We start from the raw sequence: 27,224 nt of genomic DNA on the forward strand, positions 1-27,224 counted from the left end.
CATAAATGTGAACAAGAACACTGGTAATCACCGATCAGAATAAAAGACAATGTGATGCATGGGCTCAGCCTCCCCTTCCCCGGTTCAGCAGGGACTGAGACTACTGAGCCAGATGAACATCTGGTATAAATCAGCAATGTTTCATTAAATCACAAGAGCTGTGCTGGTTTATACCAGCTGTCAATCACTGTGAGGGGTGATGCACCAGAGAAAAGAGAATTCTCAGTGACAGTTACCAGGCCCTTTCAATTGACTGTTATCAAGCTGTGATGAAGTACCCTCATGTGAATTACCTCTGTTGCTACTGGTTCATGGCTAAAATAAGAAGACCTCATGAAATGAGGGAGAAAGTTAATATAAGCAAACAGTGGGGATCTTTAGAAATTCTACTCAGTAACTGAAGTGTCCTGCTTAAGGAGAAAACTAAAGGCTATTTTATACAGAACTCAGATGATATATAGGGTTAATGCACCCAGCTTTTTACTATCGAATCAAACCCAGTTTAAGTTAAAATAGGAAATGGGTTTGATGGGCAAGGCTTCAATGGACATGTGTCATACATTGTCAGACTAATACACAGTTTGGCACAGGACTGTGCTACTTAAAGGCCGATGTTTGAAACAGCAGGACCATTTCGAGTTACAACTATGGAGCAATGTAGTACTATGCAGCTGAGTAAGGGAGCTTCCATTCTTCCTTCTGGGGCTGTCATTCCTGACTTTAATAAGCAATAAATTTACATTATATTTTAAAGAAAGAATATTCAGACTTGAGCAAGTGGCTTGTTAATGCCACAAAAACCCTTTAAAGTGGCACCATAAAATATGGTCAAAATTAAGATAGCAAAAAAGAAAGTTATAAAAAATTACCCTAGTATTTCTCAGTGAGTGAGAGAGTATGGAAAGACAGTGGAAACCTAGAACGCATAAAACATTACCTTAAAAACAGATGCACTGGAGTCAGGTAACAAGTTACATAAGACACAGCATTGGGAGAGTGGAAGAGCTAAAAGAGTGCTACAGGAAGGAGAAGGTGGTGGTCTTTACAGTGTATTCAGCACTGAGTTAATTTATATGGAAAGTTGCATAAGGACCCTCTCAAGAAGGCATAACCACATTCCTGAGAAACCAGCTGGTGTTACTTCCCTCAAAGTTCACTGCTATGATTTGAATAATAAAAAAAGGGTGCCTGGGAAATAATATGGAATTTTTCCTTAGTAAGTATTTCATAGCTAGGGGAAGATGAGGTCCCACACGAAGATGAGCAGATAGACATTATTAACTATGACATCAGTTGACTAAACAAAGAAAGGATAAAGTCAGAGATTAATATAAAAATAGAAATTACAGCTACTAAAACTCCCTTGGATAGACTGGACTAGCTGACTTCTGGGTCTACAACAGACACTTTAGGGAAGGTATGTTTCAGATTTAATGGTTAAATCCTTTTAACAATTGTATGCCTGTAAAATGTTCCTTAATGCTGTGTAACTGGCATAGTTTCCATTGCACAGGGTAAAACCATATGGCCAGAATATGTGATGATGAAAAAAATTACAGTTGTTTAGTGTTTCTGTGTGCCCCACAACGAAGACTAAAGGAAGAGCTGGGACAATGGGTGATGCTTAGATACTAGTGACCATTTTTTCCTAAATGTAAGTGGACTGCACTTTTGATACTGTGCCCCCATATGTTTTTACGGAAATGTGTTTTTAAATATGAATATGAATAATTCAAATATACTTTATGCAAAATGGGGCATGTAACTTATCATTGGAGAGTTTGTAATCCTTTTAGTGTATATATTTTATTTGTGTGGATGCATCATTCCTATATTTGGAGTTAGAAATATGTAGTCTAAACCTATTTATTAATCTCAATATGTTAGTGAAAGATATTAGTGCTATTTAAAGAACTGCATGGCCCAGAGCTCTAGATAAAGGTCTGTGAAAAGCCTGTTTTCCCCGTGAGCTTAGAGTATAATTGGTCCTATAAAGACACTGGATCATGCTAGCTGGCGCTGGAATCACTCTTGAATTTTATATTTTTCTGAAGAGGTAAGAAGAATTGAACAAAGACTATTTTGACCCAGGGAAATTCTCTATAAGGAATGGGAAGCAAACAATGATGGTCTTCAGCTGGGCTCACAGACTGTTCCCCATACAAGAGGATACATGAAAACACTTGGAAACAAAAGAATTCTAGGGTCAAGGGTGAAGTCAGGATAGAAAAAAGAACAATTCTGCCCTAAAGAGAAAGACTTCACTTGAAATAACAACCAAGGTGAGAAATTATGAATTATAACAACTCTCTTACATGTTGAGAAGAGCTAAGTACACTAAGTCACTAAGACTGACAGATACCTTAGATATCTGTCTTAAGCCGTGTCTACACGTGCACGCTACTTCGAAGTAGCGGCACTAACTTCGAAATAGCGCCCGTCACGGCTACACGTGTTGGGCGCTATTTCGATGTTAACATCGACATTAGGCGGCGAGACGTCGAAGCCCCTAACCCCATGAGGGGATGGGAATAGCGCCCTACTTCGAAGTTGAACGTCGAAGTAGGGCACGTATAGACGATCTGCATCCTGAAACATCGAAATAGCGGGGTCCGCCATGGTGGCCATCAGCTGAGGGGTTGAGAGACGCTCTCTCTCCAGCCCCTGCGGGGCTCTATGGTCACCGTGTGCAGCAGCCCGTAGCCCAGGGCTTCTGGCTGCTGCTGCTGCAGCTGCAGCTGGGGATCCATGCTGCATGCACAGGGTCTGCAACCAGTTGTTGGCTCTGTGGATCTTGTGTTGTTCAGTGCAACTGTGTCTGGGAGGGGCCCTTTAAGGGAGCGGCTTGCTGTTGAGTCCGCCCTGTGACCCTGTCTGCAGCTGTGCCTGGCACCCTTATTTCGATGTGTGCTACTTTGGTGTGTAGACATTCCCTCGCAGCGCCTATTTCGATGTGGTGCCACGCAATGTCGATGTTGAACGTTGACATTGCCAGCCCTGGAGGACGTGTAGACGTTATTCATCGAAATAGCCTATTTCGATGTCGCTACATCAAAATAAGCTACTTCGATGTAGGCTTCACGTGTAGACGTAGCTTTAGAGTGCAATGTCAGCTATGAGGTGCTCCTAAACAATCTGACACAGAATTTAAGCTTTCATTGTATTAGTTATGTGACTCGCCCTTATGATTTGGAAGATAACCTTCTCTGGGTGAATCAAGCAGAGCAGGACTTTTCCTGAGTCTGTGAACAGCTTAATACAATACTACAATGGGGCACTGACTCTGAAAACTAAGGAGAACAAAATAAAAAACTTCAGCCTTGGGCTGTGAGGCTCACATTACAGCTTCTCTCACTCACTTGGGGCTGTTAAGTGCGTTAAATTTAGCTGGTAGGTTTGGTTTAGTTTATCTTCATAACTTACTTTGATCTGCCAGCTATCATTTGCAAACACTTAAATCTTACTTTTTATACTTATGTTTATTAATAAACTCAGTGAAATAATTGTTAGTGGGGTAGGAGAAACAGCAATCCATGTCTCTATTTCATTGATTAAGGGGAAAAACTTTAAGAGCTTGCTTTGTGTAAAACTTTTATACAGAATAAGATGGACTTTTCTGAGGTTTTGATCCTACTGGGGCTGTGCATCTTGGTTCTGCATCAAGTTCCTGTAATTGAGCTTTCCCAGAGGAGAGCTGTTCTCAGAGTCTGTGTTACTGTGCTGTGGGCTTTTACCCCAACTCTGTGCCCTGCTGGAGTTTCTGGCTCAGCAGCACAGGATAGTGGGGTGTGCAGAGAGTGGACAGGCAAGCAGGCAGGCTCAGTGACATGATCAGCTGACCAGGGGAAAGTTTCAGGGGGATCTCTGTGACACAATAGCTGTGTCTACACGTGCATGCTACTTCGAAGTAGCGGCACTAACTTCGAAATAGCGCCCATCGTGGCTACACGCGTCGGGCGCTATTTCGAAGTTAACTTCGATGTTAGGCGGCGAGACGTCGAAGTCGCTAACCTCATGAGGGGATCGGAATAGCGCCCTACTTCGACGTTCAACGTCAAAGTAGGGAACGTGTAGACGATCCGCGTCCCACAACGTCGAAATTGTGGGGTCCTCCATGGCAGCCATCAGCTGGGGGGTTGAGAGACGCTGTCTCTCCAGCCCGTGCGGGGCTCTATGGTCACCGTGTGCAGCAGCCCTTAGCCCAGGGCTTCTGGCTGCTGCTGCTGCAGCGGGGGATTCATGCTGCATGCACAGGGTCTGCAACTCGTTGTCGGCTCTGTGGATCTTGTGGTGTTTAGTGCAAGTGTGTCTGGGAGGGGCCCTTTAAGGGAGCAGCTGGCTGTTGAGTCCGCCGTGTGACCCTGTCTGCAGCTGTGCCTGGCACCCTTATTTCGATGTGTGCTACTGTGGCGTGTAGACGTTCCCTCGCTGCGCCTATTTCGATGTGGTGCTGCGCAATGTCGATGTTGAACATCGACGTTGCCAGCCCTGGAGGACGTGTAGACGTTATTCATCGAAATAGCCTATTTCGATGTCGCCACATCGAAATAGGCTACTTCGATGTAGGCTTCACGTGTAGACGTAGCCAATATGTCACAACAATATCCACGAGCAGTCCTTCAGAAACAGCTGTGGACCCACAGGCCCACCAATTACATCTGTGGTTTAAGATGTCTGAGTGTATCGTTTTGTATCCCCCCCACCCCGTATGCTTGAGCTGTGTTCTGGAATAAAGATTTAACCCTAAATGATCACATGAAAGTATTTGATGGAGTATGCTCATCCATTTCACTGACAATTTTAAGAGCCGTATATATAGAAAAAAATGGAAAATGTGTGTTACTGCTACCACTAAAAAAATTAAGCTGAAAAACGAGAAAATCATTAAATATAGAAAGCAAATTAATATTGTAGACCTACACCTGAAGTTTTCCATTACACATACGCAGTCCATTTGGCTGTTTCTCCTTCTTTGGATGTCAAAATCCTTCATTTATGGCACAATAAACAGATAAAATAAAGGGTAGAATGATTTTAACCTGACCACCCCAATACATCCTTTCAACAGGTGGACTTCCTCCTCTTACCTTCTTTTTCTTTTTATACTCTCTTTTTAAAATTTAAAACATCTTTCTCTGTACTTAGCTCATCTATACATGTACATGCATTTCAATAGGCGTCTTGCTGTCTTTTATTCGCTGTTTGTATTTCTTATGTGCAGTAATTGCTTTTTTGCTTACTAAAAGTTAAAGTAAGACATTTAAATAAAAACCTAAAACATATTTATAGTGGCACTGTGTCTGAACTGGTTGACACTTCTCTCACTCACCAGACTTTTTGCTATATTATACGAATGCTTTTTTTCTGGAAGTGGTGTTTCCTCTTATTTATAGCGTTCACTCCCACAGCTGCCTCCATTCAGGGAAGCGTGGAACGTACACTGAGCTTTTTTTGATTTTGCCATTTGTAGCCAGACATGAACCCCGCATTTGGCCTTTTCTTCTTCTCCCCCGCACTGGGAGAGACAGAGAGAGAAATAAGCAGGGGAGACAGGCAGCCTTTGATGTCCTGGGAACACAGGTGTGCTGTCTCACCCAGCCTCTCTACTATACACAAAAACCAGACAGTGAATGGGCTAGCTAATGGCCGCCCTTCTGGATGATCTTGGTAATTGACACGCCTTGATCACTTCCCCAGGAAGGATGGGGAACCCCCACCCATCACCTCCAAAGGTGCCCAATTGTCCACAATTCACAGGTGCGAATTGAGACTTGCACCTTCCCTGGGAAAACCTGGGGTTCAAAACATTCCTCCCAATTGGCCACTTGAGACCAGGAAGAAGCGTACGTGACAAAAGCAGTATAAAGGGGCTTGGCAGACAACCCCCCCTTTGAGTTTCAATCACCTACACCTGCTGGCCAGGTCTGGAATTAACTCCCGAGACTGGGGATGCCTGGTTCGTATCTACTTCTTCCCGAGGGATTGAGAGAAAGATTCTGGGTCACACTGGATCTAGGAGGCAGGGGTAAGAATTACACCTGTATTACACTTCTTTCCTATAGGAATTGAGGGAAAGACTCTGGTTCCACCAGGTCTAAGAGGCAGGGGTGAAAATCACATCTGCAACTTGCCTTTCTTGTGTACACATTAATTGTATTAGTTTAAGTTAGCTAATTTGTCTAAAACTTTTCTTAAGTTAAATTGTGTTGTTTCCCCTCTAAAAACTGCGAGTACTAACTTGTACTTTAATCATTTGTCTTAGTTAAATTGTTTCTATCTTTGTATAAATAAAAAGCAACTGTTAAAGCCTCTCTAAGTGTAATTTTCCTCTTGGTGCTGTACCCGAACTAAACGCAAACCAAAGAACCCAGCCTGCCCTGGCTGCTTAGTGTGGCTGCTGGCGTGGCATCACCCCCTTTGCCCCACCAGACCCTTAGCTGGCACCTGGGCCTCGGCTCACACCATTAGGGCCCATTGATCTGCTGAGGCAGTTCAATTGCAGGGTCGGGGCTTAGACAACAGGCCAGGCAAAACTGCAGTCCACTTACATGTTTTGTTTGCCTACCTCTGAACTAATGTAAACCTTTAATGCCTGTATCAGCCAATGGGGGGGGCAGGGGGGAATGGGATTAATTGTAAATTATACAATATAAGAGAAGATGTGAACTCTGTAAGAAGGTTTTCATAGTAAATGTTTTGGTTAACATGAAGAACAGGAAGGGCATCGCCATAATGAGAAAAAGGCTGATGATTCAAAAAAGGGGGTTGGAAGAAATGCAGTTTGGAAATATCTCATATTGCAAAGCACAGATAGGATTTTTGTTTTGCTAGCCCATCGGACACCCAGATATTAAGTAGGTGCCAAGGAACATCCGTTCGCTACTTTACTATCCAAGGCACTTTTGACAGCTTGAAATACACAAATATGATTCTCAGTTCATTAGGGAACCAAGCAAGGTGCATGTTAACTGTTGGCTCAGTTTGGCCTATCCATATGGGACTAACCACATAAAAGGTGAAAGAAATCCTAATGGAATGCAGCAGCTGGTAAAAGGCCATTATATTGCAATTTTCATGAGGCTGACAGGAGGCCAAGATGCTACAAAATGGCATAGAGTAGGAAAACCAGTGGTAACAGGTTGTACATTGTTGGTGATTATATTTTCAATAGCAATGAAGGCTGTACTGAAATAAAGTAAGAGAAACACTGGCAGGAATAAAGCCCAAGGGAGAGGAAATATTAACAGTTTTACAGTACTTCAGGAACTTCAGTGGTAGCTGGTTGCTACAGTCTTATCACTTGTATAACAAGGAAGTTTTCACTGCCAAAATCAAAGGTATTGGAGTGATCTAACATCGAGAAGTCTGGAATGTTACTGTTGAGGATTTAAGATTAAGTATTGCCTATTTTATGGACTCATCAAATGCTATGACATTAAAAATGCGAAACTGAGGAATTAAAGCAGCTAAATATAAAGAGGGAAATTGATAAAACACAAAACCAGTAACGCATACAGCTAATTCAGTTAGCAAAGGAAGCTCCCAGGAGTATTCTAAGCCGGAGATAGAAAGGAAAATTCCATAAACTGTAAGAAAAAGGCCAGGAATGATGCATACTTTCTGGTGTATCTTTATGGCAAAAAAAAAAAAGCATTGTTTACAGGTCACAAAGGTTAAGAAGAAAAGGCAGCTTTGCTACGACTGATATGGAATGTCAAATAAGAGGAATAAAGGAGAAATGGAAAAGGGAACATTTTCATTGGGAGTAGTCTTAAAGCTGGAGCAGTGAACGGATGGAACAGAGAAATCACTGACAAATACCTTAGATACCTGTCTTAGATTGGTAGGTCAGCTATGAGGTACTCCTGAACAATCTGACACAGAATTTAAGTTTTCATTGTACTAGTTCTGTGACTTGCCCTTATGGTTTTGAAGATAATCTTCTCTGGGTAAACCAAAGAGAGTCTGATTTTCCTGAGTCTGTGGACAGTTTAATACAATACGTACAATGGGCCATTGACTCTGAAAACTAAGGACAAAATAAAAAACTTTAGCCTTGGGCTGTGGGGCTCAGGTTACAGCTTCTCTCACTCACCTGGGTCTGAAGCCTTTTTACTTTACCTCCCACCACTTGGGGTGACAGTGGTTCGTTGGACTCAGACTCTTGACCTGCCTCCAGGGGTCATATAGTTATTTTTCTTGTCAGAAGGGGCTTGTGGTGCAATGAAGTTTGAGAACCACAAAGACTGTGTGTGCCTCTACTGCTGTTGGAAGTAGTGGCAGTCTGGCAGATGTCGTGATTGAGAGGTGCAGTTGGCTCCTGGTTGTGGTGAAGAATTGCTGCGGTGGGATACTAGGAATTCAAGATTGTCCAACCGAAAGTCAAGGCACATCAGAGGAGAAAGAAAAGCAGATGCATCCCTTCCCCAGTGCCTCAGCTGTGACACGGGTGCCCAAAAGCCAAACTGCCTTCTCACAGCTGATGCCAAAAGCCCCCTGCTTATGTCAGAACTTCCAGCTTCCCCCACTCTGTTTACTTATTTAACATCTGCAGCAAATTTAAATTTGGAGCAGCAGTAACTAACAATATGAAAATAAATAGTGCTAGAGAGTACCCTGGTTCTGTTATTCATTTTTACATTCAGTTCAAGAAAATCTCAATTCTGAAGCTGCCACAGAAATTACATGGTGCTATGAAATTCAGTACTGGAGTTCCATGGCAATCAGGTGGCCTTACTGGAGAAGTTAGGTTCTGTCTGCTGCAGAAGACATTCATTATTTTAACAGATGGCACAGCGAAACATGGATCACTGTAACCCAACTACAGACACTTAGGCTGGGTCTACATGGAGCTCTGCTCAGCACTGTTGCTGGCAGAGCTATGCAAAGTGAGCTTCTTGGGATTGCAAATGGCTGCTTAATTACCGTAACCACATGAGAGTTCAGTACTGGCAGAACAGGGTGCTGGCACTGCAAAGGCTGTGTGGACATGTCTCTGCTGGCCAAACCCCACCTCTGTCACCAGCCCCTTATACCAAGTGGGGGGGTTAGCTGGCAGAGGCACATCCACATGGCCTCTGCAGTGCTGGCACCTCCTTCTGCCAGCACTGAACTATCGCAGGGCTATGGTAATGAGCTTTGGGAGTATACAAATAAGCAGCCATTTGCAATCCCGAGAAGCTCACTTTGCATAGCTCTGCCAGCAGCAGCACTGAGCAGAGCTCTGTGTAGACCCAGCCTTAAGGTTTAGTTATTAGCATTTCAGGCTCTGTTAACACAGAAATTTCATCCTATGTACTGCACCATTTTTTAAGGCTTTAGTGAGGAAACAGCTCACAGTCCATATTAGTAACATGGGAAAACTAGTGCATGAAGGAATAATTTATTTCCCCTTACTTCTGCTGTGTAGTGAGATAACCCAAGGAATGAAAAAGTGAGCTTCTCCTGAGTTTTTAAATTTTCCACTTAGTTACTTTATACCTATTTTTGATATTAATTGTTCCTTGTCCTTCAACAACGATTCTGCCAAACAGAGTTTCTAAGTGTTCACAGGATAACGAATAATTAATAGATTTAAAAAGGTCAGTTAAAGAAAAAGACAATGCCAAAACTGCAGATTTCTCAATTGCACCATATGAGTCTGCTTTCAATACCAAATCAATCACCAAAATTCTGATTGACTTGTGGTAGTGCAAAATTTCCCTTTCTCACTGTTGGTGGAGAAAGGAACAGGTGTAAAGGAATCAAGTATGAACCATATGGTTGACAGCTTTACTAGAGATTTCAGGTGATTGCTGTAGTGACATGAAAGTTTCTCTGCTTTATCACAGCTCAACACACATCTGCTGGATTTTGTAAAAGGATGCTCCCCAAAGCACCAGCACTTTTGCATTATATTTCATTGCACATTTCTCTATTTTTGTCTTTCCCATTGATACAACACAAGAATTTTGTTAGGACACATTAAAGAAATAATTAACTGTCCACAAATTATAAGATTACTAAATAGTCATAATCCATAGTATTAATACTTACTTGATATAGTAGGGCACTTTGTTTGGTGAGATTGCTCTCTCCCAGGGACCCTGGACGGAAGCTGTTAACAAATATAAATACATAAATATATAAATAAAATATGGGAGACATGGAGGTCAAGTTCAAAGCAAACAGAAAAGACAACATTAATCTCTGGAATTACAATTTTACACTTGGCCACGCTGATATGGGTCTGTTTGCTCAGTTACCCATGAAGGCAGGAAGGATTAACCTACTGTTCTGAAATTTCTGTCCTAATCTGAGTGGAATTGAACTCATTCAGCTGCAAAGATAAATGTGTAAACCTCTTTGACTACTGAACTTAAAGAACAGATAAGGAGCTGAACAAGCAGTCTCTCCGTCTTTCTGGTAATTTCTTTTATACGGTACCTCCTGGTAATGCTTTCTGCTGTTTTTATTTAAATTTTGCCTCTTATTTGATCAACTGTTCTCATCATTCTAGGAACAAAATGTCACCCTTGTTTACATTTTATGTTAAGCAAAGATATTTTGCAGCTCTGCATGATGATGTCCTTCTGTTTGTTTTAAATGGAAAACTATTTCACTTTATTTCCTACATTATTAAATGTTTATGCATTTATTATCTCTCAGAAATGGCAAGAAGTTCACAAGATGTCAGCATGATCACATCAAAAAGTGTTAAACCAGCAGAGAATGGCACTACATAATAGTGGTATTCTTAGTCTTGACTATCACTGTCTTACGTACTGACATCAGTTTACAGTACAGTGAAAATGTGATTTTTTTTTAAAAAGGAATATGGGTAGAACATATTTGCAGATTATGGGAATTCATATCAGATGGCTTGCTGATGGTCTGAGCCACAGGTCTTCTTTTAACACAGAGTTTGTGATCTTTTCAAAGACTTCAGTCTCAAGCATTTTGGATTTTTTAAATCTCTCATTGCTACGCCTCTTTTATTTAGAATAAAAATGATATAGATAAAAAAAAAACCATAAGACTGTCTGCACAGTGTGAGCTTGCTGTAAAGACCAACGATGCAAACGTAACAAAATTACTGTTACAATAAAACATGTTACGCGTTAAAGTGAGTTACGCACAACTTGAAGCCACGTATTTTGAGGGTTTACTGTACAGTAAACTATTCTATATATTCATGGAAAGAGTCACCCACATAAGCTGATAAAACTTGTTTCAATATGAGGGGGAAAAATAAACTTCCAATCACACAGTCCTAGTTGTCATCTACAGCCTCACACTAGAATCCACACACATTATCAACAATGACAACTCATTCTAGATGGGGACTCCACTCTGACATAATGTTTCCTAAACTCACTCTTCTAGCCTTCAAGTAACACTTTAACTTTGCCAACATCAAAAGCCAGCTCAGCTGAGATTGGTACCAGACCCCGCCATAATAATAGATGCAAAACCTGCACTCGTATCTCCTCTGCTGTGATGTTCGATATCCTGTCAAAACACTTTGAAGATCCATGGGTCCAGAACGCACCTATAACAACACACAGTGTATCTTATTGGCCGTGTCTACACTAGCCCCAACTTTGAAATGGCCATGCAAATGGCCATTTCGAAGTTTACTAATGAAGCACTGAAATACGTATTCAGTGCCTCATTAGCATGCGGGCGGCCACGGCACTTCGAAATTGACGCGCCTCGCCGCCGTGCGGCTCGTCCCGATGGGGCTCCTTTTCGAAAGGACCCCACCTACTTCGAAGTCCTCTTATTCCCATCTGCTCACAGGAATAAGGGGACTTCGAAGTAGGCGGGGTCCTTTCGAAAAGGAGCCCCATTGGGACGAGCCGTGCGGCAGCGAGCCGTGTCAATTTCAAAGTGCCGCGACCACCTGCATGCTAATGAGGCGCTGAATATGTATTTCAGCACTTCATTAGTAAACTTCGAAATGGCCATTTGCACGGCCATTTCGAAGTTTGGGGCTAGTGTAGACATAGCCATTCAGTGTAGTAATTGCCCCAATAATAACTGTGTGGAACCAGACAATCCTAATGTCCCAAATGAACACATACAGAAAAATGGTAAAAGACAAAAACCACTAAATCACCGGCTGGTGAATACTTGTTACAAAGCGATCATTCTCTATTTGACATCTTAGTCCTGATCCTCAAAGAAAACCTGCACAACACCTTCTAGAGATAAGACTGAGAGTCAAAATTCAAAAACTTGCTAGCCTCTAAAAATCACAGTTATAATAAAGACACCATATTGAAGGTTTATCACAATAATCTGTAACACACTAACCCTTCCTACTTACCCTACCTCTTTTCAGTGCTGTGACTGCAAAGGTGTGACCAGCACACTTAACTCTGACTTGCCTCTTACAATAGGTATTAACTTGTCATGCTAAATGCTCAGTTCCAACTTGTATTTCACTCTGATACTCTGTCTGCCCTGCAATCAGACATCCACATCTGGACAGCGTCAGCTGACTTGGACTTGCGGGGCTCAGGTTAAAGGAACCATTTAACTAGATCTTTCAGTGTGGGCTGCAGCCTGACCTCTGAAAACCCTTGCAGCTGGCAGAGTACTGGAGCCCAAGTTCCCATTAAGTAGCCCCTTAGCCCAAGTCCCATGACCCAAACTCAGCTGTGGGTTTTTAACTATATTGTAAACATAACCTTTGTATCTTGTGCTCAGACCTGAAGAGGAGCTCCTTGTAGCTCAAAAAGTTTGTCTCTGTCACCAACAGAAGTCAGTCCAATAAAAAATAGTACTTCTCCCACCTTGGTTCTCTATTCTATATATATTTATTTCAATGTATATATTTAAAATATGTCCATACTATGGTCTGGATGTTTTAACAGATTTTAAAAAAAAAGCTCGCATCACAGTTCATATGAATAAAAATACGAAATATATCTATACTTCACCCTATACACAAAAATCCATCAGCTTAATAAAAAAAAATGCCACCTTCAGTCAATACATCTCCTTGCACCTCAGAAACTCAAGTAAAATGATGACATGAACAAAAGGAATCAGAGAGAAGACGTACAGAACATTTTTAAATGGTTCATAAGGAACTAGAGGATTATTGTTGTGAGACTGCTAATAAATAAATGCATGTTGAAGAGGGTCAGGAAAGTTGCATAGCAAACCGTATTAGGAAGGAAAAATTAAATGTAAGTGTAGATGCATGGAGGCATATGATAGGCTAAAAAGGAAAATAACATGCAACAAAAATGAGACGGGCTGGAGCAGATGACAAGGGGTATAAGATACTTCCAGAAGAAAATGAGATGCCAGTAAAGGGACTCGGAGAAGGTGATCATAGAATCATAGAATACGAGGACTGGAAGTATCCCTGATGATGCTACAGCACATCTAATGGCTGACCTCTGTAACTTTATCCTCACACACAACTATTTCAGATTTGGCAACGATATATACCTTCAAATCAGCGGCACAGCTATGGGTACCCGCATGGCCCCTCAATATGCCAATATTTTCATGGCTGACCTGGAACAGTGCTTCCTTAGCTCTCGTCCACTAACACCCCATCTCTACCTACGCCACATTGATGACATCTTCATCATCTGGACCCATGGGAAGGAGACTCTGGACGAATTCCACCGGGACTTCAATAACTTTCACCCCAACATCAAGCTCAGCCTGGAACAGTCCACACAGGAGATCCACTTCTTGGACACCACCGTGCTCATACACGATGGCCACATCATTACCATCCTGTACCGTAAAACCACTGACCACTATGCCTACCTTCATGCCTCCAGCTTCCATCCCAGACACACCACATGATCCATTGTCTACAGCCAAGCACTAAGATATAACCGCATTTGCTCCAACCCCTCCAACAGAGACAAACACCTACAGGATCTCTACCAAGCATTCTTGAAACTGCAATACCCACCTGAGGAAGTGAAAAAATAGATTAACAGAGCCAGATGTGTGCCACAAAGCCTCTTACTACAGGACAAGCCCAAGAGAGAAACCAACAGAACACCACTAGCCATCACCTACAGTTCTCAGCTGAAACCTCTACAGCGCATCATCAGGGATTTACAACCCATCCTAGACAATGATCCCCCACTTTCACAGGCCTTGGGAGGCAGACCAGTCCTTGCCCACAGACAACCTGCCAACCTGAAGCAAATCCTAACTAGCAACTATACACCACACCACAGTCACTCTAACTCAGAGACCCATCCATGCAACAAACCTCGTTGCCAGCTCTGCCCACATATCTACACCAGCAACACCATTACAGGACCTAACCAGATCAGCCACACCATCGTGGGTTCATTCAGCTGCACATCTACCAATATAATTTATGCCATCATGTGCCAGCAATGCCCCTCTGCTATATACATCGGACAAACTGGACAGTTTCTACATAAAAGAATAAACGCACACAAATCAGATATCAGAAATGGCAATATGCAAAAACCCATAGGAGAGCACTTCAATCTCCCAGGCCACACAGTGGCAGACTTAAAAGTAGCTATCCTACAGCAAAGAAATTTCAGGACCAGACTCCAAAGAGAAATTTCTGAGCTATAATTCATCTGCAAATTTGACGCCCTCAGCTCAGGCTTAAACAAAGACTGTGAATGGCTGGCTAAATACAAAAGCAGCTTCCCCTCCCTTGGTGTTCACACCTCCAGATCAACTGCTGGTAGTAAGCCTCACCCTTGCTGACTGAGCTAACCTTGCTCTGGCTTATTTATACCTGGTCCTGCAGATTTCCAAGACCAGCCTCTGATGAAGTGAGTCTGTGCTCACGAAAGCTCATGCTCAAAACTTTTCTGTTAGTCTATAAGGTGCCACAGGACCCTTCGTTGCTAGGACTGGAAGGGACCTCAAGAGGCCATCGAGTCCAGCCCCCTGCCCCAATATCAGGACCAAGTACTGTCTAAACCATCCCTGATAGACATCTATCTAAACTGTTCTTAAATACTTCCAGAGATGGAGATTCCCCAACTTCCCTTGGCAATTTATTCCACTGTTTGACCACCCTGACAGTTAGGAACTTTTTCCTAATGTCCAATCTAAATCTCCCTGGCTGCAGTTTAATTCCATTGCCTCTTGTTCTATTCTCAGAGGCCAAGAAGAACAAGTTTTCTCCCTCCTCCTTATGATGCCCTTTTAGATACCTGAAAACCGCTATCATGTCGCCCTTCAATCTTCTCTTTCCAAAGTGAACAAGCTCAGTTCTTTCAGCCTTTCTTCAAAGGTCACATTCTCTAGACCTTTATTCATTCTTGTTGCTCTTTTCTGGACCCTGTCTAATTTCTCCACATCTTTCTTGAACTCATCTTTCTTGAAATGGACACAATACTCCAGCTGAGGCCTAACCAGCTCAGAGTAGAGCTGAAGAATGACTTCTCGTGTCTTGTTCACAACACACCTGTTAATGCATCCCAGAATCATGTTTGCTTTTTTGCAACAACATCACCCTGATGACTCATATTTAGCTTGTGGTCCACTATAACCCCTAGATCCCTTTCTGCTGTAGTCATTCCTCAACAGTCTCTCCCCATTCTGTATGTGTGAAACTGATTGTTCCTTCCCAAGTGGAGCACTTTGCATTTGTCCTTATAAAACTTCATCCTGTTTACCTCAGACCATTTCTCCAATTTATCCAGATCATTCTGAATTATGACCCTATCCTCCAAAGCAGTTGCAACCCCTCCCAGTTTGGTATCATCTGCAAACATAATAAGCATACTTTCTATGCCAATATCTAAATCGTTGATGAAAATATTGAACAGAACCGGTCCTAACACAGACCCCTGCGGAACCCCACTTGTTATACTTTTCCAGCAGGATTGAGGACCATTAAGAACTACTCTCTGAGTACGGTTATCCAGCCAGTTATCTACCCACCTTATAGTAGCCTCATCTAAATTGTATTTGCCTAGTTCTTTGATAAGAATATCATGTGAAACCATATCAAATGCTTTACTAAAGTCTAGGTATACCACATCTACCGCTTCTCCCCTATCCACAAGGCTCGTTATCCTATCAAAGAAAGGATGACATGATTTGTTTGACATGATTTGACATGTTTGACATGATTTGTTCTTTACAAATCCATGCTGGCTGCTCCCTATCACCTTAGCACCTTCCACGTGCTTGCAGATGATTTCTTTAATTACCTGCTCCATTATCTTTCCTGGCACAGAAGTTAAGTTGACTGGCCTGTAGTTTCCTGGATTAATCTTATTCCCCTTTTTATAGATGGGCACTATATTTGCCCTTTTCCAGTCTTCTGGAATCTCTCCTGTCTCCCATGATTTTCCAAAGATGACAGATAAAGGCTTAGATATCTCCTCTATCTGCTGCTTGAGTATTCTAGGAAGCATTTCATCAGGCCCTGGAGACTTGCAGACATCTAATTTTTCTAAGTGATTTTTAACTTGTTCTTTTTTTTATTTCAACTTCTAACCCTACCCCTTTCCCACTAGCATTCACTATGTTGGGCATAACTTCATCAGACCTCTCAGTGAAGACCAAAACAAAGAAGTCATTAAGCATCTCTGCCATTTCCAAGTTCCCTGTTACTGTTTCTCCCTCCTCACTGAGCAATGGCCCTACCCTGTCCCTGGTCTTCCTCTTGTTTCTAATATATTTATAAAAAGCCTTCTTGTTTCCCTTTATGCCTGGAGCTAATTTGAGCTTATTTTGTGCCTTAGCCTCTCTAATCTTGCTCCTGCATTCTTGTGTTGTTTGCCTATATTCATCCTCTGTAATTTGTCCTTGTTTCAATTTTTTACATGATTCCTTTTTTATTTTGAGATCATGCAAGATCTCCTGGTTAAGCCAAGGCAGTCTTTTGCCATATTTTCTATCTTTCCTACACAGTGGGATAGCTTGCTTTTGGGCCTTTAATAATGTCCCTTTGAAAAACTGCCAACTCTCCTCAGCTGTGTTTCCCCTCAGTTTTGCTCCCCATGGGACCTTACCTACCAGCTCTCTGATTTTACCAAAATCTGATGATGATGATGGAGCTGGAGTGGCAAGGAGGAGTTTTGCAGCAGCTTTGTGGATGGACTGGAGAGCGACAGAAAACCAGGATAATGGAAAAGCACAGCATCATCAATACACTCCTTTCTGGGGCCAACAGCCTTATCATTAGCAACAAAATTATAGACATGTATGGGAGAAGAAACGGTGCAGGGCACTCTCTGCCTACTCCTTATACTCAAAGGGTTTGACTAATTACACACACACACACACACACACACACACTTTATATAACTGTTCATCCAGTGCTAGGAGTGGACAGAGTACTGTAAATGAGAAAAGGAGCTGAACATTGCATAGCAAGGATCAAAAGAAATATTGAACAGCTGTTCTATGTCCCCGAGAGCATGTTGCATCCTGAACACTGAAGGCCAGATTCTTGCCATTCTCAACTCACATGGTCTAGCATTTTGCTGCAGGAAGAGTCCCATTAATTTCCAGAGCACTTACCATGGAATAAGGTATTATTCAATCGAGTAAGGGATGCAGAACATAACCCTCAGTTGGGTCCTGCAGAAAATTGCATGTGGTCATATACCTGATGACAATATCATAATGCATACATGTGTAGTACCCAAATGTACTGAGACCTCATCTGGGATGAGTGAAGCCTTTGCTCTACAGCCTCAGCTGAGAGCCAGCTGACCTTTAGCTCATGTGGTAGAGTGCTGGGCTTTAGACTCTTTATTCACAGGTTCTATCCCTGGTACCAGCAACCTCAGTCTGTTGGTGTTACACATGCAAAGGGACAGAGTCCAGATTGGGCATATATGCATACGTATCAATACACATACAGTTACGTATGGCTATAAATTGTAATATATGATGGAGTGTAAATGCTTTTTTTCCTGTATTCATACCATGCCTAGCCTCATGGGGCCTCCTCCATTACTAGTGCTCCTACAGGACTATGTCAGATAGATAAAAAAAAAAACTAACATAATCTTCCCACATTCCCAATATCATCTACATCTTAACTTCTGTGATGGTAATCTCATTCTACTAAATACTTGGATGCAAAAAACCTCCAATGATAACATACCATGCAATGCTTTGTTTCAGCTGCAATTAAGAACTAGGAAGAATGTCTGTAGTGGTCTTCTTACCCCTCCCCCAGATGGAATGCTACCTAATAGGCTGAGATCCCACTCAACCTCCCATCCCTGACAACCTTAGTTTCTCTTGTACTGAATCATGCTCTGAAGCCCCTTTTCCTCACACATCATTAAAGACCACAGCCAGCAGCAGGTACAAACTGCAGCTAGAGCTGTCTGAGAGGAGTCACTGAGCCATCATGCACACACACCTTGGGACATGGAAAACCCTTGATAATATTGTCTTGTGCTGTGCGAAGGGATCAGCCCAAAGCAAGCTTATAAAATTGTACTGTCCCTCAGTGTGGGACCTCTTCCCCTCCAAGATATGAATTGTACAAACTGGGTTATGTTATATGCAAGAAATGGGTTTATTAAATACAAAAGGTGATTTAAGTGATTATGTGGGATGGCAAACAGAAGAAAGCAGATTACTGAATAAATAAAATAAGATACAGACGTTAAGCTTAATATACTCACGAAATTGGTCACAAAAAGTAATTTCTAACCCTGAATTTTGTTTCAAGCAGATTGCAGAGATTTGTAAAAGGTAGCTGTACTGGCTTGAAACTTCAGACATTTTCACTCGCAGCCCTTTCTGACTTTTTCTTTGTTATACCTGAAGGGTTACTTATGTGTATCAACCAAAGTAACACATTTGAAATATGGTTACATGGTCAATATTCCTAGCTTCAGATAAAAAATGATACATTTCCATAAATGAGATAATCATAATGAACATAGTATAATCTTTCCAATGATAATTTACAAGACCTATCATACATAAAATATACCTCAGTTATGCCACATCCATATCATATGCATATATCATCCAAGACCATCGGGTGTAATATCACAATGCCATCCACCTACGCATGTAGAAGTGTGTCTCAGACAATCATATTTCTCATTGCTTAATGTTCCTAGCTATTTAAGGTGAGAGGATGGCATATAAACAGGTTTAAAAAACATTTGAATTACTGACCCAGGTATTTTGAAGAGTTGAGAACAACAGATTTACTACCACCCTACCACACCAGCACCACTACTTTGTATGGAATAATATGCATTTATAATTAAAAACTCCTATGTATTCAACTCCCCAAATTTTATTAGAAATCAAAAAGCCCCTTTCCCCAAGACTCCCAAACCTTAGTTTTCATAGGACACCTCAGCTACAGTTTTCATCTTAAAATCGAAGGATTTATTTATTTATTGCATATCTGAAGGAGAGGATGGGTTGCTTAAATTATTCTGTAAAGTGTATTTTTCCTTCACTTCTGAATTCATCTGGGCAACAGCTTTCCAGCAAAACTAATTATCCCAGAACCTTATACCTAGAAGTGTTCTTGATTGTTTAAAAAACCCAAACAAACAAGCACAACTACTCTGCTTTTGGTAGAAATAAATGCTTTAGAAATAAAGAATTCTGTGATGTTCTGCTTAATTGGATGTAATGTTCTTTCAAGAGATTTTTATGAGGTTGTCTGTAATACAGAATTTTGCTGTCCTGGATGATTCTAGTCTTGCATAAATTTTTGTTGACAAAATATGTGGTACCGTTTACAACTGTGCTCTGAGAATAATCATCTAATTTCTGGCCCAAATCCAAAGCTGAGAACAGCTGGTTCTTATCTCTGGGTACCAGTGGAGCTTTACCATCCATTACAAAGCCAGTGTAAATAAGAGACATATATCTTTAATTCCTGGTGAAACCGTTTTAAAAGTATATCAAAGAAGACTTTCTGGAAAATGTTTTTTTGTATGACACCATACCTTCTCTGGGGGTTATGCTCAAGAAACAGACATTCTCTATTTGCAAACTATAATTCAAAAGTGCCATATTGTTCTAGTTTTCCATAGTGTAAGAATCCATTGTCATAAAACCAGCCACCTGCAATTTTGACTACTGAAATAAAAGGGTATAGCAAAAAGTGTCTCTTTTAAAAAAATGGATTTAAATTTCCCAGCATTTCATTGGTATTGCTATGCATTAGTTACCATTTAATGGTTCTCTTTTTTCAGAGTTTTATTTTTCTTCCTTTGATGTGCTAACATATTAAACTTCATGTGTGCACCATCACTGAATTTATGCTAAATTTCACAGACGATATTCACATATGATGGTATTTATGTCTTTTCACCATGCAAAATGAATCAGCAGCATGGTTGCTGCACCTTTGCTTCACAGTTCAACAGTATTTTAATTTATGCAGGGAGCTGACCAGAGACTTAAATAGGATAATAGTGTCATCTTAGCTGTGTTAATTGATGAGATTCAAGAGTAATCTATTAAATATTTAATTTTGCTATATCACTATGGTAGTCTTATGTACAGTAGATTTTAAATGAACAAGGGTAAATGCATGTGTTCACCAAAATATTCAGAGGTAGCCTTTGCTAAAATCAATTTAATTCAAAAACTATTTCCAATTATCATTATTAAAATGTTAACATTCACAGTTATCACACAGTGGCACAGATATGTTTTCAATTTTAAGTACAGAGAAAACCCTCAGATAACAAGGGAAAGGAGACTGAAATTGCTGGTAACGGTAATTTTTTGATGGCAACCACACTATGTTGTGCTTTCATCTACTCTGTGACCTGCTAATTGATGTTTGTTAGAAGTTTTCTATATGAGTGACTTACATCTGTGTGTGGGTTGGATCTGAGTTCGCATACATGTTCATAGCCATAACATAAACTTGCAAAATTTACAAATTTGTAACAGTAGCCCCAGTTTAGCATGGGATTTAATCATACAAGAATGACTTCATTAAGGGGCTTTACCTATGACACTTTGCTAGCTTCTGTTGTTCTATTGAGCATTATTGCTATTTTTATTTGTACTCAAAGATACAGCTTAGAATCTATTTACTTCTCCCCCATGTATAACATTTCTTTTATTGATAGTTTAACCTTCTGTTGAAGTATTTATTTGTTGTTTCTTGTGCTGGCAGACAGTGATGGCTTAGTGGCCTAATTATCAACTCTGGAAACACCTAGAATCACAAGTTCATAAATGTGTAGACGATTTATTCTTTCATAATAGATAAATTGAGTATAACTGAATTTACTTTTAGATAACAAGCAGTACTGTAACACCTTAAAGGCAAACACATTTATTTAGTAGGTAATGAGAAAGTGGGTCTTACCCATGAAAGCTCATTACCTAATAAATAATTCTGTTAGGCAGTGGCTACACTGCCTCTCCCTTTCAGAAGGGTCATGAAAATGCGGCTGATCAGAAATGCAAATGAGGCATGCATTTAAATATCTTGTGCCTCATTTGCATATTCACACAAGATTCTTGATTCTGGAAGAGCGGATTTCAAAAGCCAACAGCTGTGGAGATGGGATTCACTTGAAAGGAAACCCCATTTTTGAAAGCACCCTCCTTTCTAAAAAAAATTAGGAATCATCCTTTTGAATGAACGCCATCTACATGGCTGTTTTGGCTTTCACAATCAGCTCTTCCAGAATCGAGATCCCAAGCAAGTATGTAAATGAGGTGCAAGATATTTAAATCCACGCCTCATTTGCTTTTCCAGTCAGCTTCCTTTGCATGCCCTTTCCAAAAGGGAGCAGCAGTGTAGCCATAGCCTTAATCTTTAAAATTCTACAAGACTGCTTGTTATTTGTGAAGCTACAGGCTAACATGGCTAACCTTCGAGTCTATTTACTTTTAGATGCATTTGATTAAAATATAATAATAAACAAGATATGGTCATTCTACATGGACACTAAAGATCAACTAGTATGGGCAAGGTCATTTACAGCAGTCCCTAGTCATTTAAAGCATGCTATATACTGTCTGGTGACTGCCATCTTCATCCTAGAAATAACTTTTTATCTGGGGCTACATCTACATTGCAAGATAAATTCAAATTTATTAAAAATTGCTTTTATAATGCTGTTTTTTTTAATTTGATTTTGAGTATCCTCACTTCCCACAGGCTCCCAACAAATTCGACACATTCCTTCCACACTGAAATCACCAAACATCGACTGTTGCAGCAGTGCATTGTGGTAACCTATCCCACAGTTCCCTAAGCTCCGCATTCTGAGCTGGGAGCCAGATGCAACAGCACTGTCAGTTTCCCAGTCCCTATAGCTTGGAGGACCTGGGAAACTGACAGCGCAGCAGCCCTGGTCAGTTTCCCAGCTCTTGATTGTAGTGGGGAGCTGGGAGCCCGGTGCAGCACATAGCTTTGTGGGATACATATGTGATGCTTGTGGAGGCTAATAAATTTGAAGGAAAGACATGGTGCTTCCACGGTAGCCTTTATTTGACATTTTAAACTTGAGATTGACACTATACCTGTCCGTTAATATTGACATTTTGTTATTGATATTAAGGCAGACTAAATCAAGCTAATGACATTTAGGCTGTGTCTACCTTTAGCAAAAACTTGAAAATGGCCATGATAATGGCCAGATCAAAGAATACTAATGAGGCGCTGAAATGCACATTCAGCGCCTCATTAGCAAGCCGCTGGCTGTGGATCTTTGAAATTGCTGCGTTTCACTCCTGTGCAGCTTGTCTACACAGCGGTCCATTTCGAAAGGACCCCACCAACATCGAAATCCCCTTATTCCTATGAGCCCAACAAACAACTGCTCTCCTATGAGCTAATAGGAATAAGGGGATTTCGATGCTGGTGGGGTCCTTTCGAAAAGGACCCTCGTGTAGATAAGCTGCGTGAGAGCGAAATGCAGCAATTTCAAAGAGCAGCGGCCGGCAGCATACTAATGAGGCGCTGAATGTGCATTTCAGCACCTCATTAGTATTTTTCGATCTGGCCATTAGCATGGCCATTTTGAAGTTTTTGCCAAGTGCAGATGTAGCTTTACAGTCGAGCTAACTCCTTTAAATTAGATTTTATCTCGCAGTGTACGTGCAGTCTGAGTGTCTGTGGGCATGTGTAATTTGTGTAGTTCTTTAGGATCCTCCTGAATTAAAGGTAGTGTACACACGCACACATCAAATATTTATTTAACTCATTTATAGCAGGCCTATTTCTATCTTCTACATGTTTGTCATTACAGTAAATTATGATGTGGAACACTTGTGCGGTATAGCATAATATCTCGCTGCATAATTGAGAAACTGATGTCGGAATATATTGGCTGAACGATTTAAAAGTCAGAAGGAGAAAACTATCAATCAAAACCTAACTTGCATAAAAATTGCACACCAGGGGGTCAAGCTCAACTAGCTGAGCTAGCTAGGAGCCTGATTTCAGCCTGCATATGTGGATGGGTTCTCAGGAATTTAAGTGAACTAGGCAGTTAAATTCCAATTTGGATTCTTCAATAGTTAAATTACACACAGCTTCTCCATCTGCACTGCAATGCTGTCTGCGATCCCAAACACACAAATAGAGTAAAATGCTTTAAGATTGCTTCTCAAACTTTGGAAGATGAGCTGATTAGCTATAAAGATCTGAATGTGTGAAGAGGGACAGCATAACATTGTTGCTCCACAGGAATTATAAATGAGGCCTCCCAGGTCTGCAATAACTGCTGAAATCTTTATGACCAACTTGAAACATAATGTTTGCCAGTGTTACTGGTGAGAAACATTATACAGCAACTAAATAGATAACATGTTGCTTAGCCTCATTACAAATGGTGAACAGCATATTAAGAAGTCATTCAGAAATTTCCAGAGATCACTTCAAAGCATAAAATTGATCCAAGGCTCATTTTCTTAGATGTTACTGTTCTGTAGAGCAGCACCAAAATACTTGCACTGCCTTGAAAAGGCTATTGCATCAGCTAGACTAATCCTGTAGATAGTGTTCTGTGTGCATCTAACTAGGTTTGTAGATTGCTGACAAGTTTAATAATCAATGTTGATTGCATGCAAACTTTGAAAAGAAATTCTCTAAAACTAGTTTCTATCACAATGAAGAAATTGTGGCTTTTGTGCCAAGAGAATGAAAAAGATGATGAGGAAAAATAAATCTTAGATAAGTATTTCAAGCCTTAGAGACCCAAACGTAACTGATTAAGTTTTGACATAAAGAGAATAGCCTCATTGCTTTTACGCACCTTGCATTTCAGAACATAAAGAACATGTTTTAACTGAGCACAATTTATGGCTCATAACATCTCTGTCACACTGTTTAACTGCTTCACTACTAAACTCTGTTTCAGGTTCTGAATCTTCCAATGGTAAGTGCACATCAGCCACACGAAGAAATACAATGGAAATGCTTGCCTCAAAAACCTGGTACTGTATGTAGCACAGAAATATTTAGTACATCAAGACTCTCTGCATGAATCTTATACTCATCTAAGAGATAAGAAAACATTACGGCTAGCTGTAACAAACTTAACATTGAAGAAACTCATCGAAAATTAAAATATGCTGTGAATAATGCCACGACGAAATGCATGAGATCATTCCACCAACAACAAACTGCTTTTATATAACACTATACACTGCATTGTAGAGATGTGTGACAATTAAATTCAGTGAAACAGAAGAAAAACATTTTTTTCATTGAATGATTGTTCATTGTCACCTTAAATTATTAATGGAACATATTGTGCATGACCAAAAAGTCATTATTACAGTGAAAAATAGGAGAAATAAGCAACGTCTGTTAGTGAAGAACTAACTGAAATTTATGATTTTGGCTTGAGAGTTGAATTTGACCATTTTTATATTGCAAAACTTAATCTGAAGGCGGGGGATACAGCATATAATCAGAATTCTAATTCATAGTGAATTATATTTATCAATATGCTGTGCACAGCTCTACTGCAGTCAACATCTTTGAGAGAAAAAAATGTAAGGGAATATTAAAAAGCATCACCCAGCAGGTCTGATCATTAGATGCATGATGCCTCTTGAACCACAGAAAACAATGCTATCAATTTTCCCGCAAAACACCTGAGCTATGTACATTAGCATTTTTCTTAAAATTTCCTATCATTTCACGAACACTGGGGGCAGCAGTTATGAGGGTGCCAATGTAGACTTCAACCATCATATATCAGGAAATCTTGCTGAGCAGAGCAGATCTTGATGACATAGTGTTTAAACCAGCTGTCCCTTCTGTTGCTAACACTTATGGAGCTGCTGCACTGGTAGTAGTAGAATGGTAAAAGACATTTTACAAAATAAGTGCTAATATAGGTGTGGCCTATGTATATTTAACATAATTCCTTTTAACATGCTTTGCTTGCTAAGCAGGTCTTGAACTTAAATTGCTGCCCACTACTACTGCAAAGTTGTTCCTCCCTTAATGAGGACAATAACAATGGCAAGAGCTGAGGAATGAAACATCCAAAAATGATTTTTTGTGCTTCTCTTTTAAGTCTCTTTTCTTCCTTTCTGTGTGCTTCGTTCTCCTTGAAAGGTGCAGCCCTGGAGAGTGAAAGCTTCCACTGAATTCTGCACTGTAGACTTAAACTCTGGTTGTAGGTTGGGGATGATGGCTTTGGTTCTCTCTACCTCCATACACTTTAACTCTACATACATTCCGAACTTAGCTTTGTGTGGCTCAGATCAAAGACACCCAAAGAGTGGAATGTTGCAACTAGATTTAAAAATAAAATATTCTCAGACACAGGGTATGCCCATACATGGAACAGGAGACATGGGCATTGATTTTTTGGACGCTCTGGGGCTCAAGCACCCATAGAAAATGGGGGGAGGGGCCTCAGCACCCATTAGCCACAGATATTCAGTGGGGCCACTGATCAGCTGTTCTACAGCTGGCTGGAGGCACTCTGGGGAGGGCAGGAAGCAGTGAGTGGCAGGGGTGGAATGGGGCTAGAAGAGGCAGGATGACGATGGGGCCTTGATGCAGAGGGTGGAGTGGGGCAAGGGCAGGGCCTCAGAGAGAGGTGAATCTGGGCCACGAAGAGGCAGAGTAAGAGAATGACCTTAGGGAAAGAAGCAGAGTGCGGACAGGGCCCCAGGGAAGAATGGGGGCAGAGTACCCACAAAGGAAATAGAAAATGATCACATGGGACTAGCGGTGTAGTTTCCAGGTTGGGTAGACATACCTGCGCTAGCTCTGATTCAGCCAGTGCACTGAAAATAGAAGCATAGTCCTGACTATGGTCCTGTCCAAGATACTACAATTGTACCTAGATAAATAACCAGTCCTGCCACTTGCATGGGGGCAGAAAAAGAATTGCCATGAAAAGCTCAGGCAGGATGTCCGCTGGGAGACTGTGTGAAGCCAGGCGATGCAGGAAGTATTATCCAGCAGGGACTGGGTGGCAGGGCTGTCAATGAGCAGGGAGGGGCAAGCAAAGGAGGCAGCTGAAAAGGCCCTGTGCCCCTAGCCACTGCTGCAGCTACCTCTGCAGCAGAGATGGCCGGAGACCTGGGCCCTTTAAATGATCACCCAGCATCATGCACCATACAGCCCTAGGAGCACTGAAGGGCTGGCTGAGGGTGGCTAGCCCCCTAGCCATATCCTTTACACCCAAGGCCCCACCTCTTCCAGGGGGGCCCAGAGCTGGCTCCCCCAAGGGCCTGGCCAGGTCTCCCACCAGCCCTTCCCACAGCCTAATGACTGATCCATTGGTATATAAAAGAGGAAACCATCGGGGAACATTCTGAGAGGTAATGCAGACTGCTTGCTTGCTTTCCCTTTAAATCCTGCCTTGCTGTAACCTGCAGACTTTAAGTCCTAATCTCAGTTCAGCCGTGACCCTGCTCCTTGCCATTTGCCTGCAACTCACCATCTGACTCTAACTTGATCTGACCTTAACTCTGTTACTCAGCTCCTGACCACAACGAGGTGATTGATCTATGTACACAAGTGGCCCACAGCCTGGCCCTAACACCGGCTTTCAGGGCTGAACAATTGACTATGGCTGCATCTACACTACAAAATAAAATCAAATGTCAAGGCATTAGCCCAATATTAAAGTGTGACTGTCACTGTTAATACTATTAACTTGATCTATCGAGCTGTAATACCGATTACAAACTATCGATATTACAGGATGGGTATAGCTTCAAATTTGAATCTAAAATCTTGAATCAAGGCTAGTGTGGAAATGTCATGTCCTCAATTCAAATTCATTTGCCTCCAGAAGTGTCCCGTATGT

The 27,224-nt window shown here is 41.2% G+C and overlaps 1 protein-coding gene across 11 annotated transcripts in view; it reads right to left on the reverse strand.

Annotated features, from left to right (window-relative positions):
- The window catches only part of DMD (dystrophin), a 2,199,436-nt gene that overhangs the window by 162,360 nt on the left and 2,009,852 nt on the right, over window positions 1-27,224 (reverse strand). For all 11 annotated transcript variants that reach the window (XM_074994601.1, XM_074994607.1, XM_074994584.1 and 8 more), the window contains one exon: window positions 10,036-10,096. In XM_074994601.1, coding sequence (XP_074850702.1) covers window positions 10,036-10,096 — 61 coding nt within the window. The remainder of the gene's footprint in view (window positions 1-10,035; window positions 10,097-27,224) is intronic.

Source organism: Carettochelys insculpta, chromosome 1, assembly GCF_033958435.1.
Source record: "Carettochelys insculpta isolate YL-2023 chromosome 1, ASM3395843v1, whole genome shotgun sequence".
Classification (NCBI taxonomy): Eukaryota; Metazoa; Chordata; order Testudines; family Carettochelyidae; genus Carettochelys; species Carettochelys insculpta.